Raw genomic sequence first — 23,099 nt, 5'->3', positions numbered from 1 at the left:
CGCGCACCCTTTCCTCTGATACGCTCTTAGTGGGAGCGCTGTCGGACCAGAGATGAGATCCAGCCCGAGAGAGCTCCAAAGCACATGAACGCACACAGAGCCCGTCGGTTCTGTACAGAACAGAACCTGTGTCTTTGCAGCTCCGGATCTTTCGGTGAATTTCAATCAATGGATTTGCCTTCAAATGGATTGATCATTTTATTTCTCCGGGAGGGCTAAGAAAAGAAGGTAAGAGAGCACACGAGTGAGAGAACAGCCGGAGTGAAAGACAGAGGGGTGTGGGTGGGCGGGTGGGAGAAGGGAACATACTCTCCTTCAGCCATGGAGCTCACCATGGACAACTTGCACAGCGTCTCGTCGCATTCCCAACCAGGGGACCTCATGAGCTCTCCGCACGCTCGGCCGTCTCCGTCCCCGAGCTCCACACCCCGCAACCTGGTCTCGCACGCTCCGGGAGGGCGACCGACCATGGTGTCAGGCATGGCCTCACTTCTCGAAGGGTCCGGCGGGGACTACCGGACGGACCCGTCCGCCTTGTCGGGACACCTCCATTCGTCCATCAGCATGTGTGAGACCGGGATGAGCCTTAGTAACACATACACCACGCTGACCCCTCTGCAGCACCTACCTCCGATATCCACCGTGGCGGATAAGTTTCACCACCCGCACTCGCACCACCACCCTGCCGCCCACCAACGACTGTCCGCCGGGAACGTCAGCGGGAGTTTCACGCTGATGCGGGAGGACCACCGGGGGCTGACGTCCATGGGCAACCTGTACAGTCACTACCCAAAAGAGATGTCCGTCACCGGCATGGGCCATGGATCGTTGTCTCCCTTGTCTGGCGGGCTCGGTTCTCTGCACAACTCCCAGCAGTCGCTCTCCGCCTACGGTCCCAGCACGCACCTCTCCACCGACACCAAGATGCTGTCGCCGGTGTCAGGGTTCGAGTCTCACGCCTCCATGCTGTCTCGAAGCGACCAGGAGCACCTGGCCAGAAGTTTAGGTGGACACGGCCACGGCTTGATCTCCAACCTCAATGGGATGCACCACCACCCGCACAGCCACCTTCATTCCCAGGCAAACGGTGCTGTGATGATGGCCGATCGGGAGAGGCACGGTCACGTCGCCGGTCAGGGAGTGTCAGGGTCGGGCATACAGGCGGAGGAAATCAACACGAAGGAGGTGGCTCAAAGGATAACGGCTGAGTTGAAGCGCTACTCTATCCCGCAGGCTATTTTTGCCCAGCGGATCTTGAGCCGGTCGCAGGGCACCCTGTCGGACCTGCTGCGGAACCCCAAACCATGGAGTAAGCTCAAGTCGGGCCGGGAGACGTTCAGGAGGATGTGGAAGTGGCTGCAGGAGCCCGAGTTTCAGCGGATGTCTGCTCTGCGGCTGGCCGGTGAGGCAATTATTTCACCACATCCACATTTTCACATTCAACAGTTTCCGACATCACACCGTCATTGTAGTAGGCAGACACGCAGGTTGTTTAAAAGAGTTTCACGGGTCCTAACCGACTCAGCACCACGGACAGCTCCACTGCTCGTTGCTTGAAGCTGGGGGGAAAACAATACACTGGTCACTTCGCCCCTTTGTCGTTTCGTGCCTTTGTAGTTACGGTCGATTTGTGCCCGTCTTGTGGCGTTTGAAGTTTGCCACGCGGCGTTTCGCCCCTTTTCCATTTGGTACTTTTGTTATTTTAGTGGTTTTCTACTTAACTTTTTTAGGATACGTAATGGTTTGCCGAAAGACGCTTCATACCGACTCCCTCCTGCCAAAAAGTGTTTAGCCATTTCGTCCTTTTATTGTTTTTGGACGTTTTTCACAACCTTTGACAACCGGGGATTTACAGCAGTCTTCTACAACTTACTCACAGTCTGCTGCAAGAAAAATGTATGAGTAGGAACGACTCGAATAAAAATAATTTTAACAGCAGAATGCCCATCATAGTTCATCTTGTTGGATCAGAACTCATTATTTGATCACACTAACTAATTAAGAGTTAGGTGGTAAAAATGTTAACGAAAGTTGAGTTTTCAGTAAATTCTTTACAGTAATATTGAGTTATATGCGAGATTTAAGATCTTTCCACATCGATCGAGACTCGAATGCATTCAGTTTTTTGAGTTCAACTAAAAGTGAACTTTTGCCATGGTTTAAAGCTCATGGAGAGGCTTGTTTGCTGGCATAAATTGAAGTAGGAAGGGACTAATTTGAGAAAGGAATTTGCAAAGGGGCGAACAAAAATAAGATAACTTCATCTAATGTAGAAACAGACAAGAGCATTTTGACTCCTTATGAACCCAGTACTTCAGTAACAGCTTTGAGGATACTGACATTTAGACACGCTGTTGTAAAGTAAAATTTAATCTATATTTTTGATCGAAATATCTAATCCCAGGATGATTCACAATCACGTCGAAGTGAATATACTCCCACGACGCCTGTTTCTCACCACCGAGCGGCGGCGGGGCTACAGGGGCCAACAAGTTCCGCCGGCAGAAGCGGGGTGACCCCGGGTTGCCTGATCAATACGCCAGTTCCCACTCTCCTTTTTAAATGTGGCACACCGATCAATACCCGTAACACAACTGAAAGACGTAATAACCACACGGTCCTCTCCTGCTTTTCAAACAGTAGGGAAGTAAACAAAAGACCAGGTAGATTACCATTCAAGTAGTTACGTAGATATTTTTCAAAATATAATTTAGGGAAAGGCATGTTGCAGTTGATGCAGACAGAGTGAATTCAAGTCACCAATGGTGTATGGAAACGCTGAGCAGGGGCGCATCCACAGAGAGGTCAAACGGGTAAGGAGATGGGGGTCGGGGGGACTGATAAACTTTGGGTGGCACATAAAAACCAGATGCTAGGACAAGATTTTAGTATCATCCATCCTGTTATTCTACTAATATCTATAGGAATGTTTGGGGTTGCAGCCAAGTTACAGGAGGTGAATCATAATAATAACTATCTATCTATCTATCTATCTATCTATCTATCTATCTATCTATCTATCTATCTATCTATCTATCTATCTATCTATCTATCTATCTATCTATCTATCTATCTATCTATCTATCTATCTTTGCACTTTTTTTTATTACAACACAAATAGGAGGAATACAATCTGAATCCAATCCCAGTGCCGACACCGTCCCCAGATTTATATTTCTAGGCAACCTCATGCTGTATGTGCAGACTGTTCTGATGAAATATTGATTGAAACCGGGGTTGGAATCTGTAACATGGACTAGTAGTATAAACAACAACAACAACAACAACAACAACAACAACAAAACAGAGAAAATAGACCCTTTTTTCTTTTAAAGAAACCCTTTTGGCAGATAAAATTTATATGCAACACACACTGTTTTCCCACAAAACTTTATAAACTTAACACTAACACAACAGGAAATAATGATAGATAGATAGATAGATAGATAGATAGATAGATAGATAGATAGATAGATAGATAGATAGATAGATAGATAGATAGATAGATAGATAGATAGATAGATAGATAGATAGATAGATAGATAGATAGATAGATAGATGAGGATTAGTAGCTGAGGGTTTGAGTGTCATTAATAGTGTTGCTCTGTCCTTTCAGTGTTTGCCTGGCTTTGCACATAGGAGATCAATAAGGCCCATTCCCTACCCCAACCCCCTTCTCTCCCACTCCCCAGTGCTCACCCTTTCTGCAGCACATGACAAAAAATATCACTAATCTTTCTCTGTTTAGCCCAGCAACAGGCTGGCAGGTCATTTGGCTTGGGAAACTGACCTGAAGGGCAAAAAAAGAGGATAAATTCTTCAAGTCAAACGATGTGCAGAGGCATCTTTGCCCTCTCTTTTTTTATCGCCCATCAAATGTACTTGTGCTATGAAATATTGATGCGAGTGTTTTTTTTCAGAGGAATCCAAATGGAACAAAATTGGAATGTACAAAACTTCAGTCAACATGTCTTAAGTCCAAGAGCGAGAAAAGCAAAACTGACATGGGAAAAAGAAGAAGAAGGAGAAGAAGAAGAAGAAGAAGAAGAAGAAGAAGAAGAAGAAGAAGAAGCCTCACGCAGGAGCCAGGAGATGCCATTGATTGAGAGAGGGCTGGCAGGTTTGGGCTTTGTGTGAACAGTCAGATAGAGGCAGGCTAGTGAAAGGATCAATACCAGCCTTAATAATTGATAAGTATAAGGGAGACGAAAGCAAGAGAAAGAGAGGGAGAGCGAGAGGGAGAGAGGCAGGAGAGTGGTGGTGTGAGCACTTGTAACAGCATCTTCTTGGTAAGCAAAGTAAAATTTGTGGTTAACAGCTGAGGACCACACACACCAGTCCTACTTCCCAAACATCACAGAGTGGGGTGTGTAAGTGATTTAAAAAAAAAACGCTGTTTACAACCCAAACATACTGAGAAATATCAATAGTACAAGCTTGATACCAGCCAGCAGGGTCTAGACTTCTACTGTTGAATGAAGCTGCAGACACGGGTTCAGATTTTCTTTTCTTTTCTATCTTTTTTTACCCAATCACAAGAGGACCTTTTCCAAAGAGAATCTTACAGTAGACAAAGGGCATCAGAGCATCTAGCTACCTATCGACACCTAGTAATGAGCGCTTTCTGCTCGTGTCAGCGAATCCTCTGAACAATCCAAGGTTGTGATGTCATTTGATTTTAAAGGTGGGTATGCTTTATGGGGTTTGTAATGCATCTTTATGGAGGCCTAGAGCACATTTATGCTCTTCTCTGTGTGTCTGCGTGAGTTCCTCCACATGCACATGCATGTGTGTGTGTGACTGGGTTATAGAGTGTGTCTGCACTATACATTGTTCAGGCTTATCTGACTCACTCTGAATCGGTATTGATTTTCTCTCTTCTGCTCTCCTCGGGTCTCTCATATTCTTTCTCTCTTTCCTTCCTTCCTTTCCTTGCGTCCTTTTCTCGTCCTCTTTTTTCTTCTGGCATTGCACCCGCCATCCAGCCTCAATTCACTTCTGCTTTCTGGTCATCTTACTCTGTAACTGAGAATTTGCATATCCACTGTCCGACAAACCGGAGTGAAATATGTCGGCCCTTATTGTTTGAAAGAAAGTGGGTGCAACAGAATCCTTTAGTTTGACAGTAACAGAAAGAAGCAATGTATATTCAAGTGCGTGTGTAATATATAGATGTAATACATTTAGATTGTTTAGAGCAAACAAACTGCACAAATATAGTATTGTGTTTTAGTGTATTTTATCAAGACAAAAATATTTAAAGAGGCATTTCTCACTTCTCTGCTTCCAAGGTAGCACAAAAATTGTTATTGTGTCATCACATAATTCAGGGTCAGAAAAGTATGATGGCATTTTAAGGGTGTAAATGTATTGGTGTATGTGTCACCAAAATCAGGTTATAAAATTTACAAAAAAACAAAAAAAACAAACAAAAAAAAAAAAACAAGAGTGAAATGCATTTTAATTCTCCTTGCTCAAGCTATCCGACCAGGGAATTTCATGGGTATTTAATGTAATATATCTAATAATAATTATTATTATAAAAAAAAATTCAAATATTTCCAAACTTGGACTTATAAATAAAGGTCTTGTCATATGTCACTTTGTGGTGCTGAACGGACAGCTCCCTCTCATCTCACTGCAACTTGGTCCATTTTGTGTGTTCTGCACCTTTGAAATGCAACTTTAAAGACGTAAAGTTCTTCAAGCAAAAACCTGCGTCGACGTTGCACACTACGCGTGAATTTCCTGTGTAAAAGGGACGCATTCCAGACGAGAACGCAAACAGCTTGACACGTATCGCCACGATAAAAAAAACAAAACAACAAAAAACATTTTTATTCAGTCAAAAATTAATGGAAAGAGAAAATACGCTATGCTTGAAAATAGATCACAGATCATGATTTAGGTATTTTATTTGCACGGTATTTTAGTGTTAAAGGGAGTCTCGGACAGACCGCGTATTTCCAGGTATTTTATAGGGTCTTCGGAAACTGCTCTCTAAATTAGTGCAAATAATCCTCCATGGGGAAGACGATTATTTCTCTTGTCCAAATAAGGTGGAATAGTTTTATGAAAAGTGGGTGAAAAATCCGTCCACATAACCACGACGACTTGTATTTAAATGCAGATAAAAAATAATAATGATAAAAAAGTTGCTATGGATGATAAAAATGACAAAAAAAGGGTATAGGAAAAAAAAGTCAGTCTTTCCTTTTTTTTGTCTGGGCTAATTTTGGAAAGGACGAGGGCCTGGTATGAAGAAGTCAAATTTTGAACATGTTTGTCTGGGGTTAGTGATTATAAGGAGTTTCTTGCCTGAAATTGACATAAAAATATATCCACGTCCAGTGATTATTCCCGTTTTTAAGAGAAAACGAGCTTCAATTTATATTAAATGCAGAAATAACAGGATACTTTTAAGGGGATAATATAAAAAAAACACACAACATGTCTTTATAGCCTATATTGTCAACAAGGTCAGTCATAATTTACTACAGAATTAGTATAAATTACCTCCTTCCAAAAGTTTCTGGACGGTGAACTCCAGTTTAAATGACACGTTTAGCTATTTTTTCTTTCATTTTTAATTAGAAAATAACTATTTTTAACTTTTATTATTATTTATTTATTTATTTATGCTAAGACATTTTTAAGGCGTGACATTTAAAAGTGGCGGTATGGGTCGTCGTTAACAAGTCGCGCAAATCTCCACGGAAAGTCCCCAATCACTGATGTGCTGCTAAGCTGCCAATCACTCGTTTAAACAGGAAAACGTGGGATTTTCACTGAGAAATACATGACAGCTAAACAGATAAACCAATTCTAATCAATTATCGGTGCTTAACGGAGGGGGGAGGGTGGGATGGGAGTGGGGGGGGGTGAGGGGGGACGACGTGGCTTCCGCGGTTGTGCTGTGCGCTGTTATACGGCTCATAGTGATGGGAGAGGGGAGAGCAGACACTGAGGCGTTTTAACTCCCATCAGTGAACAGGCCCATATGCACATGATCAATATAATCAATCGTATATCTGAGGGAGGGGTGTGACAGAGAGTGATTGACACCAAACTGTTTCTCACCCGCAGTAGTCCGTCCAGGGCGGGAGAGGGCCCGTCTCACCGCACACAAAGCCCGATCTCATCCGTCCGTCCAGGCGTCGACTAGCAGCAGCACGGTGCGGTTAGTTCGCCGTCTGCCCCACACGGGTCCACCAACACTCACACACATTTACAGCACACACTGTCTCTACGTATTAAACTGATGCTACATGTTATACATCAATAAGTATAATTATTGTTTGTTCCTTCAGGCTGCTGCTTTTGAGGATAAATAAAGCCTTTAAAGTTTGGCTCTCTTCCCACTTATTGGCTTTCATCTCTGTTTATTGTCCCTGAAATCTTGGGATGCCATCTGTATTTCTGCACTTTTTAATGAAAAAAAAAGTCAAAGTGGAAAAGTGTCTTCACACATTCCTATAGTGATTCGAATTGTTCATATAATCTTTTTTTATTTTTTTACTTTCTGGAAAACAAAACAAATACCATCACGTTTCTCTCCTCTGTGTAATCTATTATTTAACTACAATATTCACAGGGGGGAATTAAGTTATTTGAGCAAAGTTTATCACTCATTTAATCATTTCAAATGAGTAAAATCGATGTAAATAACAACTTCACACCAGTATAGTGTCACCTTAACATGTGGATTTGTTGCTTTTTTTTGGTCAAGATTCAGACATTTTATGACACTGAAAATCAAACCAGTCACATTTTTGACAACTGAACATGCCCCTTTAGCATACCTTCAAGCAGGTTACGCCCGAAACAGAGTACGATTAAAGACAGAAAGTACTTTTTTTGTCAACAAAATGTTTCTTCTTATTTAACAGCCACTTTCTATTTAAAAGACACAGCACACACATTTACATTAAGACTTGAGCTAGATAAATGTCTCATAACCTGCAATAAGAAATTATCTTAAAAGTATAATTTTTTTAATGAATTACAACTAACTAACTAACTAACTAACTAACTAACTAACTAACTAACTAACTAACTAACTAACTAACTAACTAACTACATTAAGATCTACTCATATTCCCTAATCCATGTTAGTGGAGGCAGCATCGTCTCTAACGTTTTCATAAAGTTTACCAGATGGCTGTCACTTACAATCTTGAATGTGGCACACCAAAATCAAAAGCCAAAACTTAGATAGTTACACTAAAATGTTGTAACTCACTGAAGCTTGTCTTAATCTAATTTATGTTGAAATGATGTACCATGCGATTTAAGACTGACTTGGTCGCGGGGGTACGGGGGTGAGGGGGTGGCCAAGCGGCTTACCCATTATCAATTAAATCACTGTTGTGGTCAAATATAACTTCAGTTCTCTTCTTTCTTTGGTCTAGAAAACCATGTTGAAATTTTGATTTTTTTTTTTTAGTCCATATGGCTCCACTCAAACTTAGCATAAACAAAGATGTCCAGGTCTGATTAGCCCATTTGACCAAACCAAATATAACTCTTCAATCACAGTCAGAAATCAGTAAATGTGTCTTTGTTGACGTCTTCTCGCCTTCCACTTCCTACCCACAATTCCACATTGTTTAGACACAGTTTTCCATGCTTGGGTGATGCAGCTGAACGAAAGAAAAAAAAAAAACACCACAAGCCAATAACACCGAGCCATAAAGTGTCGCTGCTTAGGTGCACGCTGAGTGATGAGTGGATCAGCAGGAGCCCATGGCCAGACTGAAGTGGCTGTTTCCTGAAATCTTTGGCATTGTTGACTCTTGGACGTTATGAAGGAGGGAAGATGAGCGAGAGCCGTATGAGACTGCCTCTTGTCTCTTCAAAGTAGCTGATTTGGTAACAAGGCAGCTAAAGATAGCCTATAACCGTTTGGTTCTGTCTCAAGAGAGGTCGGCGTAATGAGCTGCCCCCCCCTGGCCCTCCCTGTGATCCCATACGCTGCTTGCTCAGAGGCTGAAGGAGTCTCATTTGAAATGGAACCTATTGATTATCTGAAATATGCTCTGACTAGCCCCCAATCTCGCGCTAATTCCCGAGTTTAGCTTAGTTATGAACACGGCTGCAGTGGTTGCTCCCACCACAGGCCTCCGAGCGGCTCTCAGTGGCTGACGGAGGAAAGCTAGAGTGGTGTTGGCGTTGTAAAATGGCCTGTAGCACAATTTCTTCGCAAACAGGCAATACATATTAAATTATCACTATATTAGCACTAGAATTCAGTCATTACATTAGAGAGTATTGAGTTTGGGTTGAGACAGCACTTAGGGAAAGCCTGGAGGAGATTCTGGCGCGGCCGGGCCTGAACCAATTGAATAAATGTTCCATGAAATGGTTCTGAAGTGAGGATCAATCAATATGGGGGGCTATCAATCTGGGGGCAAATTAAAACAATCGAGGAAAAACAACCAGAGGAAACCAGTCAAGTCGGAGGCTCTAGCATATGGAGGAACATGCAGGGCTACTGTAGCTGCTTCCTGCTGAGGGGAAATATTTCTGTAATTATGCTTCGCTTGCGGTAACACAGCAGGAACAACACACACACACACACACACACACACACACACACACACACACACACACACACACGCACACACACACACACACACACACACACAAACACACGCACACACAGGTGAGGTATGCATGTGCACATTCACATTGATCTCGGTCTCACAGTCAAATCTGTTTTCTGCCATTGTCTTAACCGGCTTTAAAGTCATCAATCATTTGCATACACCACCTCCACACTGCAGCCAACCTCACTTCTTTCCCCTTTAATCCTCTCCTCGTTTGCTCTTTTCCTCATGTGCACACAGGCATCCAAACCTGGGATCCTTCCTGATCCTCTCAGTCTTAACTTTATCTCCTGCGAACCTTTCATATATATAGCTATACATATATATATTTATATTATTATAATTTTAATAACCAGTGGCTCGTTTGAGGGTTCCCAGACTGGATGGCTGCCACTCTTTTCCCGCCTCACCTCCTTTGTTCCTCCACAGATAAACAATTTCTTCTCATCTGTCTGTCACAAAAGCGCGCCCACGCACGCGCACTCTCCTCACCCCCCCTACACACACACACACACACACACACACTCACACGCAGACCCACACTCACCAACACACTTTCATGCACCTCGCTCTCGCGGATCGATGCGGATCGATCGGGTGGGGAAGGGAGCCCTGATTACTGGACCACGTGGTCAGGAGAAAACCGCGGAAAATCGATCATTGCAGCTTTTTAGGGCAGCAGAACAGAACAGACTCCCTCCAGTCTCCACAGCCAGAGCCGAGCCCTGCTCTACTGACGGTGCATCCAGGCAGCGCGGCTCTCCGCTTCTCTTTGTCAGCATTTCACATCACGCTCCTCCGGTTTCAGCAAGACGCACACGCGCACAGTCACGCAGACACGCGGTCAAAACACTCCAGACAAATCCATAACCCTCTCTCCTGAAAGAGAAGGTTTGCTTTATTTTTGGTGGCGCAAATTACATTTGCTGCAAATGTTTCTCAACCTAAAAGCTACGTTGTTACTCAAAACAAGAAATTGGTATATTTTATAATTTACCACCTAATTATTATGCATTTAATGTTTGTTTTTTTTTATCTCCTGATAGATGGCTGCACTGACTTTGGATGTGATAAAACACAAAACAGTGCCCACAGGAAAGCAATCCAAATCTTCACTGAGTGGAAACTTCCCCCCAACTAACATGGATTCTGTGGATTTCTCTTGCTTCATGAAAACAAGAAACAGTCGTGTCCTTATCCTCATCTAGACTGAATTAGACGCTTCAAATAGTGTCGGTAGCTGAAAAGTGACTCAGCATAAGAAATACAAAAGTTGTAGCTCTGACTCCAACTACAATCTGTGTCTTGTGAAGCTTCCCCCAAATTCTTTAATGTGAACAATTTCAATCATACTTTTTTCTTCCACTGAACTTTATATCACTATGCCCGGATACGGTGACAAACCAGTTTCTTTAACAAATACATTTTGTCACTTACCCTCCTTGTGGATGGTGCAACTGTCCGCAGAATGACTAAACTTTCCAGTCTTTTGCAAATTGTGTTTAGCACGATCATACAATAGCATTTCTGCATTGAAGGTACTTTTATTCAGTGTTAAGTACGTAATACTCAAATTTTCTCATGAACTGAACTGTCACTCACAATCATAAGAACAAACAGAAGTCTGTAGTGTGGTATTCTCTGTTTTCTTCAATAACTTCCTATGTTTCCCGGGACTGGCCAAAATTCACGTTGCTAATTTATTGCAACATCTGGCAGACAAACAATGGGGAATTTGTTGTTGTGTTAAAGAATTGTTCACGCATGAATAATGATGTTGACAACTAGAAAACATTTCTGAAGAAATTTTGATGGTGACTTTCATCTAAATACGTAGCAAAGCACTGAAGAGAAAGTTAATGCATAGTGATCCAACATATCCAACATACTGATCAATATTTTCAATGGACCTTCTAAAAAAAATAAAAAAATAAAAACAACAACAAAAAAAAACCAACCCATGACAGAGTCAGGCTGTCTGTTGATGGGCCATTTGTGAACTTTACTTTGAAGGTAGAACTTAATTCCCTCTAATGCTCTGCTTAACATAAATGAGGACATTAGAAACATTGGAATTATGTAATCAGTGTATAGCTAGACTTTTACCCAGACTGTCTTTCATTACTGTTTTTGTTCAATTAGTGGAATCAGGAAAAAGTCCAATTTTAAAAATAATGTGACTTTTACTTTGAAGGTCTTAAGTCAACATCGATATTAACGCTAATCTAACCCATGAAATATTTAGAATTTTATTTTGCAGCCAACATTTTTATTTCACAGCCAATGCGAGACTAAATCAAACAATCGTTTTTTAGAGAAGTTTGAAGAGAACCCTTGAAAATAAAGAAGGAAAATTTGAAGAATGTTATTAAACTGAATCTTATTCCACAGCTGAGGAAATACAATTCTGTTTCCATTCAAGGACAATATTGCTGAATTAGACCTGGTATCATAAATACATGCAACATATGATGAATATTTTTGAATATAAGTGAGTAAATTAAATGCATATAGCCATTTATTTTTAAAGGCTAACGTTGCATTTTGACAAAAATGAAATGTATCCTGGAAGGTGTAAAATCAGTGCGTGACAAACATTATTGTAATGCATCAATATCACTGATTTGAGTGAGATTTAACTTAGTTTGATTTGGAGAAACATGTTATAACAATCTTTTTCAGTTTGCAGTCACTGTACAGGAGTTCAACAATTTTGATTTATGTAATTTATATTTCATTTTGCGTGTCAATGCACACAAACCACATACCAAACTTTCCAGCTCATACTTTCCCAAAACTGAGAGGCCACATTTCAGAACATACTATGTACTTTAATTGAATGATTATAGAACTTAGTAATTATTGCTTCCAGAACTTAATCAGTACTTTTAGGAATGGATTATAAGGTGGCGTATAGTGGCATACTTTCCTAAAAACGTATCAGGTATTTTCTGTAACTTGTAGGTGATTAGAAAATAACCACTATGAGGAAATAATCAGCAAATTCTGTAAAAGTTCCAGGAAACTATGTGGTAACCTTCAGGAAAAGGACCACAAAGCTTCCATCCAATACATATATGTTTATGCAATTGAAATAATTTGAATCAATTCAATGTATTTCTTTTTCTGTGGCTGTGTAAATTAAACATTATCCATCAATCAAATACAGAGTATTTGAGTTTGACCAACTCAAGGTTATCTAATGACACTTAAGTAATATCATTAATTTAATGAGTTCAATTATTGTTTCTGTAACTCAATGTACTTGAATAAATTATGTATAATGTATATTTACTCACCAAATGCAATTGATCATTTCCGTTCCAATATCAAAATTTTTAAATAATTGTGATAAGCCATGTGACACTGAATGACAGCACACTTTGGCTTTACTTGCACTAAAAGCTGCCACTCAGAACCGCCAGAACCTTTTCAATTATTTTTGGTTTCGTTGCGTCACGCATACAATTTTCAAATCAACAACTAAACGTGCTTGAATAGATTTTTGAACTGATTAATTTAGGTACATTAAATGGTAATAAAACATGTCACTTCTACACGGAGCTGGAATCTGATTATCTTGATTATTGAGTATGATATAGAGGCCACATAAGAGCTCAGAGCGTGCCAGATTTGGCCCGCGGGTCTTGAGTTTTGACACGCGCTCTAAGCGAGAAAATATGGGCTGTGTTATAAAGTGTAGACTTTTTCATTTCTCCAAATTGTTCAGTTCTGCAAAAGTACGTCATCAGTACTTTTACGCTTTTTGATTTGACTTATTTTCTGTGCTCCGCTGCAAACCTATCACTGTATTTAGCAATGTCTTTTTCTTTATTTCCCTTTTTTATGCCGTCCTTCTCTTTCTATAAACAGCATGTAAGCGCAAGGAAGAGGACCGGGGACGGGAGCGCAGCCAGGTGCCAAAGAAGCAGCGGCTGGTCTTCACAGACCTGCAGCGTCGCACCCTTGTGGCCATCTTCAGAGAGAACCGCCGCCCCTCCAAGGAGATGCAGCTCACCATCTCTCAGCAGCTGGGCCTGGAGCTCTCCACCGTCTCCAACTTCTTCATGAACTCACGTCGCCGCTGTCCGGAGCGCTGGGACGCAGAGGAGCACTGTCATGGCGCGCATGGCCACGGCCACGTTCACCCCCCCCACGGAAACAGCAGCGGCGGCGCCATCAACAGCGCGTCCCCGATCCAACCGGGCACCTCGTCTGCAAATACGTTCTCCAAAGCCTGACGGCTGCAGGACGCATGGTTGAACTGAATTTTTTTCTTCTTCTTCTTCTTCTTTTTATAAGCCAAACGGTGTTTAAAAACGGCTATACTGCACAGTAGCTGAGTGTGCAGCACTCTTATCTGATCTCATTTGCTCTTCTGCACTGGAGCAGATGAATCAGATACTTTCAGTTCTATGTGTTTAACTTAATTTTTTTTTTTTTTTTATCATTCTAACTTGCATTTTAAAACTAGTGCCCTCCAACCAAAGAATATGTAGCTTTAAATAAGTTTCTACATCAAAACCAAAGAAAATGTATCTGCACAAAAGTGTAGTTTTGCGTTTAAGTCGTACAATGGGAGGGGAATACATCCTCCATCATGGAAGACTTTGGCTGAATCACATTTCCAAAGGTTGTCCCTCCCCCTCTTCCCATCCCTTTTCCACCCAATGTAGGTAGTGGTCAACAAATCTCATTGTGAAATGAGACACTGCTGATACATCACCAGTTCCCACTGATTCCAAGTGAAAAGTAAATCTAATATATTAATGATGCATTTAAATAATTAAGTATTATGAATCTACAAATAGTATCTATTTTGACGAAACATCTTTGTTCCGAGCTCACTTCAAGTACACTTACATTCAGACGCACTTAGGGTTATTGTGACTTTAGGTATATTTTAGTGCAATTGAAATTCTCAGTAAATTTACTATTCAGTAAGTGGATGTAACTACAGCAAACTAGATCGCACAGTGACATTTAAAGTCAAACAAACACATTTAAAACAATTTTAATTGTTGCTACTGTCAAATATAGGCTCTCCAATATTGTGCTGTATTAGCTTTTAACAATTGACAGTGACATAATATATATATATATATATATATATATATATATATATATATATATATATATATATATATATATAAACTTCAACTTGGCCATAATATGAAGTTTTCAAATGATGAAAAACACCCTTCAGTTTCTTAACTGCCCCATTAACACAGTTCAATCGTACGGTTGGTTAATGTGCCATTAAAATTATGTTAACTGAATGTTTAGAGTGGATTTGGAAGAACAGTTTCTACTCCATTTCCAAATTTGTCTTTGAAAAATGTCACTTTGTTCTTCCCCTGATTCGCATAAACCATTGGATGGCCTTACCTATTTGACTGATAAGATTAAGGGTGAGGAATGAGGGACAAGAGATGAAATGAAATTCAGCCTTTGTGTTCAGTCGTCTGCCTGAAATTCAAAACCAGATCTGATGCAGTCGTGCTAATAGTTCTCTGACATGTTCAGGTTCTCTGTGCATGAATTATGAATAATTTGGGCATCGTAGGACTGTGCATGGGATGCACTGCACCTTGCAAAACTGTTCACAGCCTTTAAACTTTTCCACAATTTCTCATATTCAATGGGTGTCATAAATGTATGTGGCAGACTAACAAAAAGTAGTGCATAATTGTGAATTGATAGGAAAATTATTATTTGCATTTGTATTCAGGATTCCCTAGTGAATACGTTTTAAAGGAACCCATCACTGCAATTAGTGTGATACATCTCTACAAGCTTTGCTCTGGTAGAATCAGCAAGGTCCACCTACTATTCTTTGCAAATTGCAAAAGCACAGAAAACATACTGCAGAGCATATGTGAAATCTTGCAAAAGATTCTCATTTTGATTTAAAATCTGGACTTTGACTGGTCCATTTTAATACAGAAATATTAAAACTGTATTATAACTGTAGCCATTTTAACTCTGGCTACAGTTGTTTATAACCTCCTCAGTTTCAAGTCATTTGCAGCCAATGTCAGGTTTTCTTGATTTCTTTCCCTGCATTCAGCTCCATTTACTTTTCCATCAACTCCAATTAGCTTTCCCGTCACTGCTAAAGAGAAAAACACACACAGCATGATGCTGCCTGCGCCATATTTTGGAGGATGTCTTGCCACACAGAGCATTTCTCCATGTAGGCCAACTAGTTTTTGTAAATTTAAACAAATTTAAACCTAAATTTGTACAAGTCTCTATCAACAGTGTATCTGCTGCTCCTCCAGAAAGGCCAGATTTGTGACCTGATCGTCAGGCAGACAAATTATTCACTTAAACGCTTATGTCTATGACATAAAACCCAAATGAAAGTTTAAATTTTAATATAATAAAATGTGGAAAATTTCAAGGTGGAATAACACTTGGCAAGGTACTGCATCTTCACCTTAGAAACACGTATTGACAGAGACGTTTGTTTTTCAGTGTCAGGTAAAACTGTTCGTCTAGGCGCTTTGACCAACATATTAATGTGTGTGTGATGGTGGTACCAGTGTAAAATGTCCACAAGGTTTTTATGGGACAGGAGGTGTAATTTCCCTGCATAGACCTAATCTGATCCACCCAGAAGTAACAGTGCCACCTGCTGTCCATTTGAAGAACATGCGCAGCTCGTTTCCATGGATATCTCCATCCACAGAAACCATTTTGACCCTACAGTTTCAATTCCACACACACTTATATGACGGAGCTATATTATTATTATTACTCTTACCAACACACCCTCAACACACCCTTTGATACTATTTGAATGTTTGCTTCCAAGTGCTCATTGTGCAGCTACGCTGCCACATGAGAGGTTATATTCAGGTTACCAAAAGGAGAACAATCAAAGAGGGGACGGCACTCCACACACTTAACCGAGAGAAAAAAAAATAAAAAAAAATCCCTGTGTGCAGTGGGGTGCAGGTGGGACGGAGGACGGGTCAGCTCTGTTCTAGTGGCCAAACACAGAGGTCAAACGTCAAAATACAGGATTCAGAGTGCCAATGATGTTTGCCTCTTTCATGATAATCAGAGAACAGACGCAGCTCTGCTCCTTCGTCGCGCACGCCCCGTCCCGTCCGCTCTGCGTCATTACAACCTTCGATTTGCGAGCACTTCTACGGGCCCCGTTTGCCCGCTCCATACCTCAGAAAAACAGATGAACATGAAACACTGTAAATAATCTTTTGATTTCATCCTTCTCTCTGTGTTATCTATTCTCTACTTATCTACTCTCCTTCCCTCCAAATCCCCCATTTCAACGTGTCTTTCTTTCATTTCTCCCTCCTCCTCAACTACTGATGCGGGTAAAATTAGTACCATAGACACATGGTTTCTCTCTTGTGACTATGGTGCTATGTTGTGCTGAAACTATATGTAAAAGATGCACCTTCTTGACAAAATGTAAAAAAAAAAAAAAGAAAAAAAACTTAGATTAGGAGAAAAAAAAAGACAAATCAACATGTCATAAACTGATGCTATGCACAGACAAGGAAGGGATATCACAAGGGGAAAGACTGTGCATATATTTGTGAATATCTGTGGACTATCTGGATGTGAAGGACCTCTTCCTTGATCTCTAATCCTCTTTGAACTGGACTGTCGCTGCATTCCTCTGCTGTTGGTGTTTTTTGGCTTATTTTTTGTTTTGTTTTTTGTTTTATGTGTCTTTTTACATTTTCTTTTGTGGGCAAAGCCACTTGTTGTGTAGCATCTTCAAGCGGGAGATAATCATAAAAGAGAGGAGGTACAGAGAGGAGGAAAAAGGGCAAGGCAGCGGAGGCACCAGCGTCTGATGATCGAAAGAAATAATTGGATTATATTCCTACATGGCCTCATGGTTTCCTCACGGTTTTGTGGAGCTCGTTAGCTCCACAAACAGCTGTTTGTAGTTCACACCCGAGGCAAAGAGACGGAGGAATTGAAACATTTCTGTGTGAGTGGCTTTGTTGCAGAATCAGGTAGACTGTGACACAGCCGCCGATACCAAAGATGCATCGAGCCCCACTGTGTGTGTAATGGTCATGGACTCACAAAAACAAACACACACACACACACATATACATGCATGCATGCAAACCCCCCCCCCCCCCCAAAAAAAAAAAAAAACACAAAACAATGTGGTGTAGAGATCCCACAGAGCAGTTGTTTGTTATGTGGGAGGAGTTGAGTGCCTTGTTCCTTCAACCTGAGGGTTACACTGCTCTGATCTTTCGCTCACACATAATTTGGAAGATTTCTAAAACAACTGGGGTACACACAACGTCTGTGTGAAGCGCTAAGCAGCGTTTCAGTTGGGGTGAAACTCGTGCGGTGAATTTCACCGGCCACCGCGGTCCTTCTGACTCCCATTTATCTTTTCCATGCTTGACTAGTTTGGCAAACTTGCTTTACAGCAACCCAGGGCGCTGACAATGAAATTAAGTTTGTGAGAGAATACGCTCTGCACGAATATCACTTCTACCACGTTACAGCGTTTAATACATAAATGTCACATTGGATAAGATGCTTCTCAGTTGTCCACAGGCTTACAAACTCATCAAAGGTAGATTCTACAAAGACTACACGGTTCTTGTGTGGGGGATGGAAAGGAAGCTAAAAACACCGATACACAACCAGGCCGTAGCTGTTGTCAGATGCTCTTGTTCATCTGACTCAGGTACTAAGACAAAAGGCAGCAGCTGAAGCTCATGATCACGTCTGAACATGCAGAAGGACCGATTGGAGAGAGCCGTTATTGATCTACAGTGATCTGCTGACATCTGCAGAGGTTTTGTAATGACAGGGGACACACACACACACACACAAAAAAAGCAAAAGATCCTGTAAAAGAAATCGTTTTCTTACCTGGTAAACCTTACACTCATGAACGCCACCAGCAGTGGTCTGGCTGGTTACTTGTTGTTAAGCCTTCCCGAGAACCAGTCCGACACGTCAATTATTCAGACCGAAGGAGATGCTAAGCTCAGTGTTGCTTTTCCCTGCCCAGACAGCAGAAATGATTAAATAGCCTCTAAATTATGACGGCAACTCAAGAAGGTTTTCTGACTTGCAAATGTCACATTTGTCAACATATTGTACACAAATTCAAAGCTTGCTTGGCCACTTTAACTGGGGATTTATAACGTTAAATTGGATGTGTGTTGTTAACACCACTAAATTTGTTTTTACCTCAGAGAAAACATGCAGCACTTCCCCCAACACACACTCTGGCTAAACTTTGTGTATTTCATAGTCCAAGTGTACGTGTGTGTGTATATTCCACTTTTCAAAAGTATTTTCCACCCACTTTCCTGTCTCACTTGGGAATTTAATTCTTCCGCTCAAACCCACCGGTGAAGCCCGCTGCCCATCTGAATCCTCCTCGCTGGTTCCTCCCACCAGGGTAGCTTTACAACAAGACAGGCATGTGTTGACAATTCATCTCGATATACCTCAAATCTTTATTGGAAAGGTTCATGTAGTGAAACGATACAGTGTTTAGCAACAAACGTGACATTAAAGTCACAGCAAAAATGATTGTTCTCTTTTTTTTTTTTTTTTTTACTTATCGACTTTCTTAGTGTGTGAAATACAAGCAGCTACATGATTCGATGTGTTTGAATTTATTTATTGTTTGTAGATTTGCACTGTTGTCTTTTTATTATGAAAAGTAAGACCTAGAGAGAATAACTTGTGTAACGCATTTGTATACGACAAGAAAAGCAGGAATTATTAAACTAAAAAGGGAAAGCCGAAACAATACATGGATTACGCAATAACTTTTGTTTGCATCAGTTTTTGCCCTAATTTTTGTTTGAAGATTGCATCCAGTGTTTAAAAAAAACAAAAAAAAAAAACAGGACAAATCAAAAATAACCTCTGTCGTTAGGGGTGGGAAGATCTATAGCAGCATATCAAAACATGTAAATATAATTGGAAAGTTCATGACATAGATTCATTACATACAGAGTTGTACGTTTCTGTTAAATTTGATGATTATTACTTACAGTTAATGAAAACATGGGAAAGGAAGAATAGCACACTCAACAAATGAAAAGTGGATTCTCACTACAGATGAATTATACCATAGTCTGCATGTTTATTTGGAAGAATGGAGTCTCAGTAGATGTCCAGCAGAGAGTAATTGGTCTGGTTGTCAACAGATTGCTGTATCCACAAGTATATTATAAAAGTTAAGTGGAAGAAAAAACTTTGGCTCAAAAACGTGCACAAGCAACAACGATGACTGCCGTCATAAAATGATTGCAAAAAAAAAAAAAAAAAAGCTCCTTTAAGAGTTTTGAGGAGGTTTACAAAACGTGACCTGCAGCTGGAGTCCGTGCATCAAGAACCACCTCAGGCAGACGTATCCAGGACAAGAGCCGTGACTATTACATTTCTTCTGGTAAGCTGCTTCTGAACCGGACGTCATCGACTAATGCTGATCTATCAGGTTTTATCTTCGCAGAACCTCATCTCCATGGCTGACCTCCATACCTGAATGGATTGATGAGCCAGCCCAGTACAGCAGCTCATTGGAGTCATTTCCAACTGGTATAAGTTTCAGTATTTTTATCAGTCTCTTGTAATTTTCTAAATGAAAACCAATTTGGGGTTTTGTAATGGCAACAAGCCATAATTATCAAAATGAACAGACTAACAATTTAAATACGTCACTCTGTGCATAATAATCCATCCATTCTGTTGTTTAGAACTGCGTATTTTTGCAAGGCCAGGGATGAGGTTCTGGGTTTGGTGCCTTTTTACGACAGACACAAGGTGAGACGCGAAGTAAACCCTGGATCCAGTCCACCTCAATGTGTAATGAATCTATGTGAAACATAACATTAATTTATGTTTCACATACAATAAAATTAATTTTTAGATAATATTCCTATTTACTAAAACACTGTGTTCTATCCTTTTTTTAAATTTTGCATGAATTTTAATTGCATACAATAATCAGAATAAACTGTTCAGGCAGACATAAGGAAGAGAAACCAGGTAGGGAAAAAATCCAATAGCTGCATTTGATAATCTTCGTTATCCTCTGTCTCTTTTGTGCTGTTTGTGTATTTGTATAAAATACATGTATTCATGTTTTTATATCTGTGACTTTCCTTCCTCTTTGCGCGTAAGTGTTTGCACATTTCTTCGTTTCAGGTGCGAACATGAATTAGCGTCACCATTTTGGTTGTTTTGAACTTGTGTGAATTTCCTCATTATGCTTTTGTTGCACAAAGAGATATTGAAGGAAACAGAATCACAAAGGAGGCGTCGTTTGCTTTCTCCTTCTGAGCTCAGTGTCAACGTTTTCTCCCTCATCGCTTACTGACCGATCAATCAATCAATCAATCGGACCAAGTGTCTTTGTGATGGTAGAGACAATCAATTTCAAATGGAAGAGAGACAAAAAAAGATGAAGGGAGAGAGTGGAGAATGGAGATGAACCTGAGTGGACAGGATGGGGAAGAGAACAGCTCTCAGATTATGTATATCTTTATATATACATGTCTGTGAAAGTGTGTGTGGGATCACCTTTAACCTCTGCAGAGTGACCTTTACATAGGGGTCCGGGGCATTCGGGGCCGTCCCTCAGCTACCAGGCAGATAGTGGTGGGGATCTGCCTTGTTAAGTGGACATCTAATCGAAGATGTTGATCAAATGCCTGGAAGCATATGCATACGCACTATAATACTTGGAGCCATGATGCAGAGAGCCTTTCTTCTGCTGCTTATCTTAGCGATGCAGAGAGTCTGTCGGTCGTGTTGAACCTGTAATCAGCCTGAGATTAAACAGCCGAGTTACGACTTGAACAAACGGAGTGAAAAACCGGTGTGGATGAAAATGATGTGTTTTGGACCAAAACAAATAAAAAGAAACAAGCAATTTGGCCGTTTGGCTTTTCATTTTTTCCTTTCACAAATTCTTACTGTGGCGCTTTGCTGCCACCTAGTGGTACCGACACGACACATTGATAAGCATAAAATGTTTTCCTTTGTTGGCATCTGATGTAGCTCCTGTGAGTCTCCTACCACATTGAGGGAATTTTGAAATGATTTTTTTCAACAGAAAGCTTTTTATTTAGATATCATGATATAATTAGGTCATTTATAGGCAAAGTTTAAGGAATGTTTAGTTTTGTAATAATGTGCCAAGAAATGGCTCCACTACACTAAAAACTAGCTTTGGACTGCAATTAAAATAAAAAAAAAGAACAATTGCCTCTTAAGATGTGACATAAAACACTTCAAAATTAATAGATTAGTCAAACAATATGCTTCGTTACTTCAGTGGAGTGTGATTTGATGTAGAAGCAGAGACTGGATGCAGATGAGTAGATATTATTAGACGAATGGAGGCTTCAAAAAATGGCAAGGTTTTGAGACGGCCGTGACTTCTGACCAGTATGTTAAACTGGTCCTGATTTGTTTTTTTCTTATGTCCTCTAAATGGTATTTGCAATATAAATGCATCCAAGGTCAATAAAAGATTTAGAAAACAATTCCAGTTTAATGTTTTTTAAATTCACCACACCTCCTTGGGAAGATCAATCTGAGAAAAATGACAGCTCAATAAAAAAACAAACAAAAAAAAAACATTATGCCTACACCAGTAACCAATTCATAAAGTTGAGACTTTATGAAAGTCATTCTGATTGTATTATAGGTAGATTAAAACAAAGATTAGCATTTATTTTTCTATCTCAGTCATGTTTAAGTCCATACTTGATGAGGCTAGTCTGAAAGCTTTATTTCGTCATTTATTCCTCGTTTGCTTGAATAATTCAGAAAATTAGTTTACAGGCAGACTCTCTGGTGTTGTATGGATTATTATCCTGACGCAAAACTCAAGAGCACTTAAGGATTTGAACCGATAGCTGGACATTGTCCTTCATGATGTTTTGGTAGTCGTTCAGGCCTAACGGCTTCAAATTAGCACTAATGTGTCATACTACGTCCTTCACGTTTACCTGCTTGTGTAATGTTATTTAGCTGATCTGTTGTGTTAAGTTTTACACCAGATGTAAATAAGACACACACCTTCCAAAAAGGTTGTATTTTTGTCATATCCGTCCCCAGAAAACTTCTCCAGAACTTCGAAGGATCATCAAGATCCAAGTTTCTTAACTATAAATGATATGTGACATTTTTTGACCGACTTTGTTGCATTAGAGAAGATAACAGTAGGAGCTTCATCGTCCTTCGCAGAAATATTTAACGTGTTGAACAGAATAAAATAGAAAATGAGAAGATAGTAAAATGAGGTTGCTGTGCGGTATAATGTTAACTATATATTTCACACTAGAGAAGGAGTTTGGTCACTTAAGATGTTATCAACCTTTATGACCTTTACTCATTTTCTCCAGCCTCTTATTCTTATATATCTGTATGTATGCATCAGTTAGCAAAATAATCCAAGTCAGATTATTAAAAAACAAAACAAAACAAAACAAAAAACTATTGTAT

At 40.3% G+C, this 23,099-nt stretch overlaps 1 protein-coding gene across 1 annotated transcript; it reads left to right on the top strand.

Annotated features, from left to right (window-relative positions):
• The first annotated feature begins 321 nt into the window (after positions 1-321).
• On the top strand, positions 322-14,441 carry onecut3b (one cut homeobox 3b). Its single transcript, XM_014995868.2, has 2 exons — positions 322-1,402; positions 13,482-14,441. The coding sequence occupies exons 1-2, from the start codon at positions 322-324 to the stop codon at positions 13,847-13,849; spliced, it is 1,449 nt and encodes a 482-aa protein (XP_014851354.1). The 3' UTR covers positions 13,850-14,441.
• Positions 14,442-23,099: the final 8,658 nt, after the last annotated feature.

This window comes from Poecilia mexicana, unplaced genomic scaffold (assembly GCF_051168715.1).
Source record: "Poecilia mexicana isolate PSO_F unplaced genomic scaffold, ASM5116871v1 scaffold_17, whole genome shotgun sequence".
In the NCBI taxonomy this organism is placed as follows: Eukaryota; Metazoa; Chordata; class Actinopteri; order Cyprinodontiformes; family Poeciliidae; genus Poecilia; species Poecilia mexicana.
The sequence above is the reverse complement of the archived record's forward strand: the minus strand, read 5'-3'. Positions and strand labels throughout refer to the sequence as shown.

Coding starts and splice junctions, on each gene's coding strand:
- onecut3b (XM_014995868.2), top strand. CDS start 322: ATGGAGCTCACCATGGACAACTTGCACAGCGTCTCGTCGCATTCCCAA. Junction 1,403..13,481: donor GTCTGCTCTGCGGCTGGCCG/GTGAGGCAATTA, acceptor TTCTATAAACAG/CATGTAAGCGCAAGGAAGAG.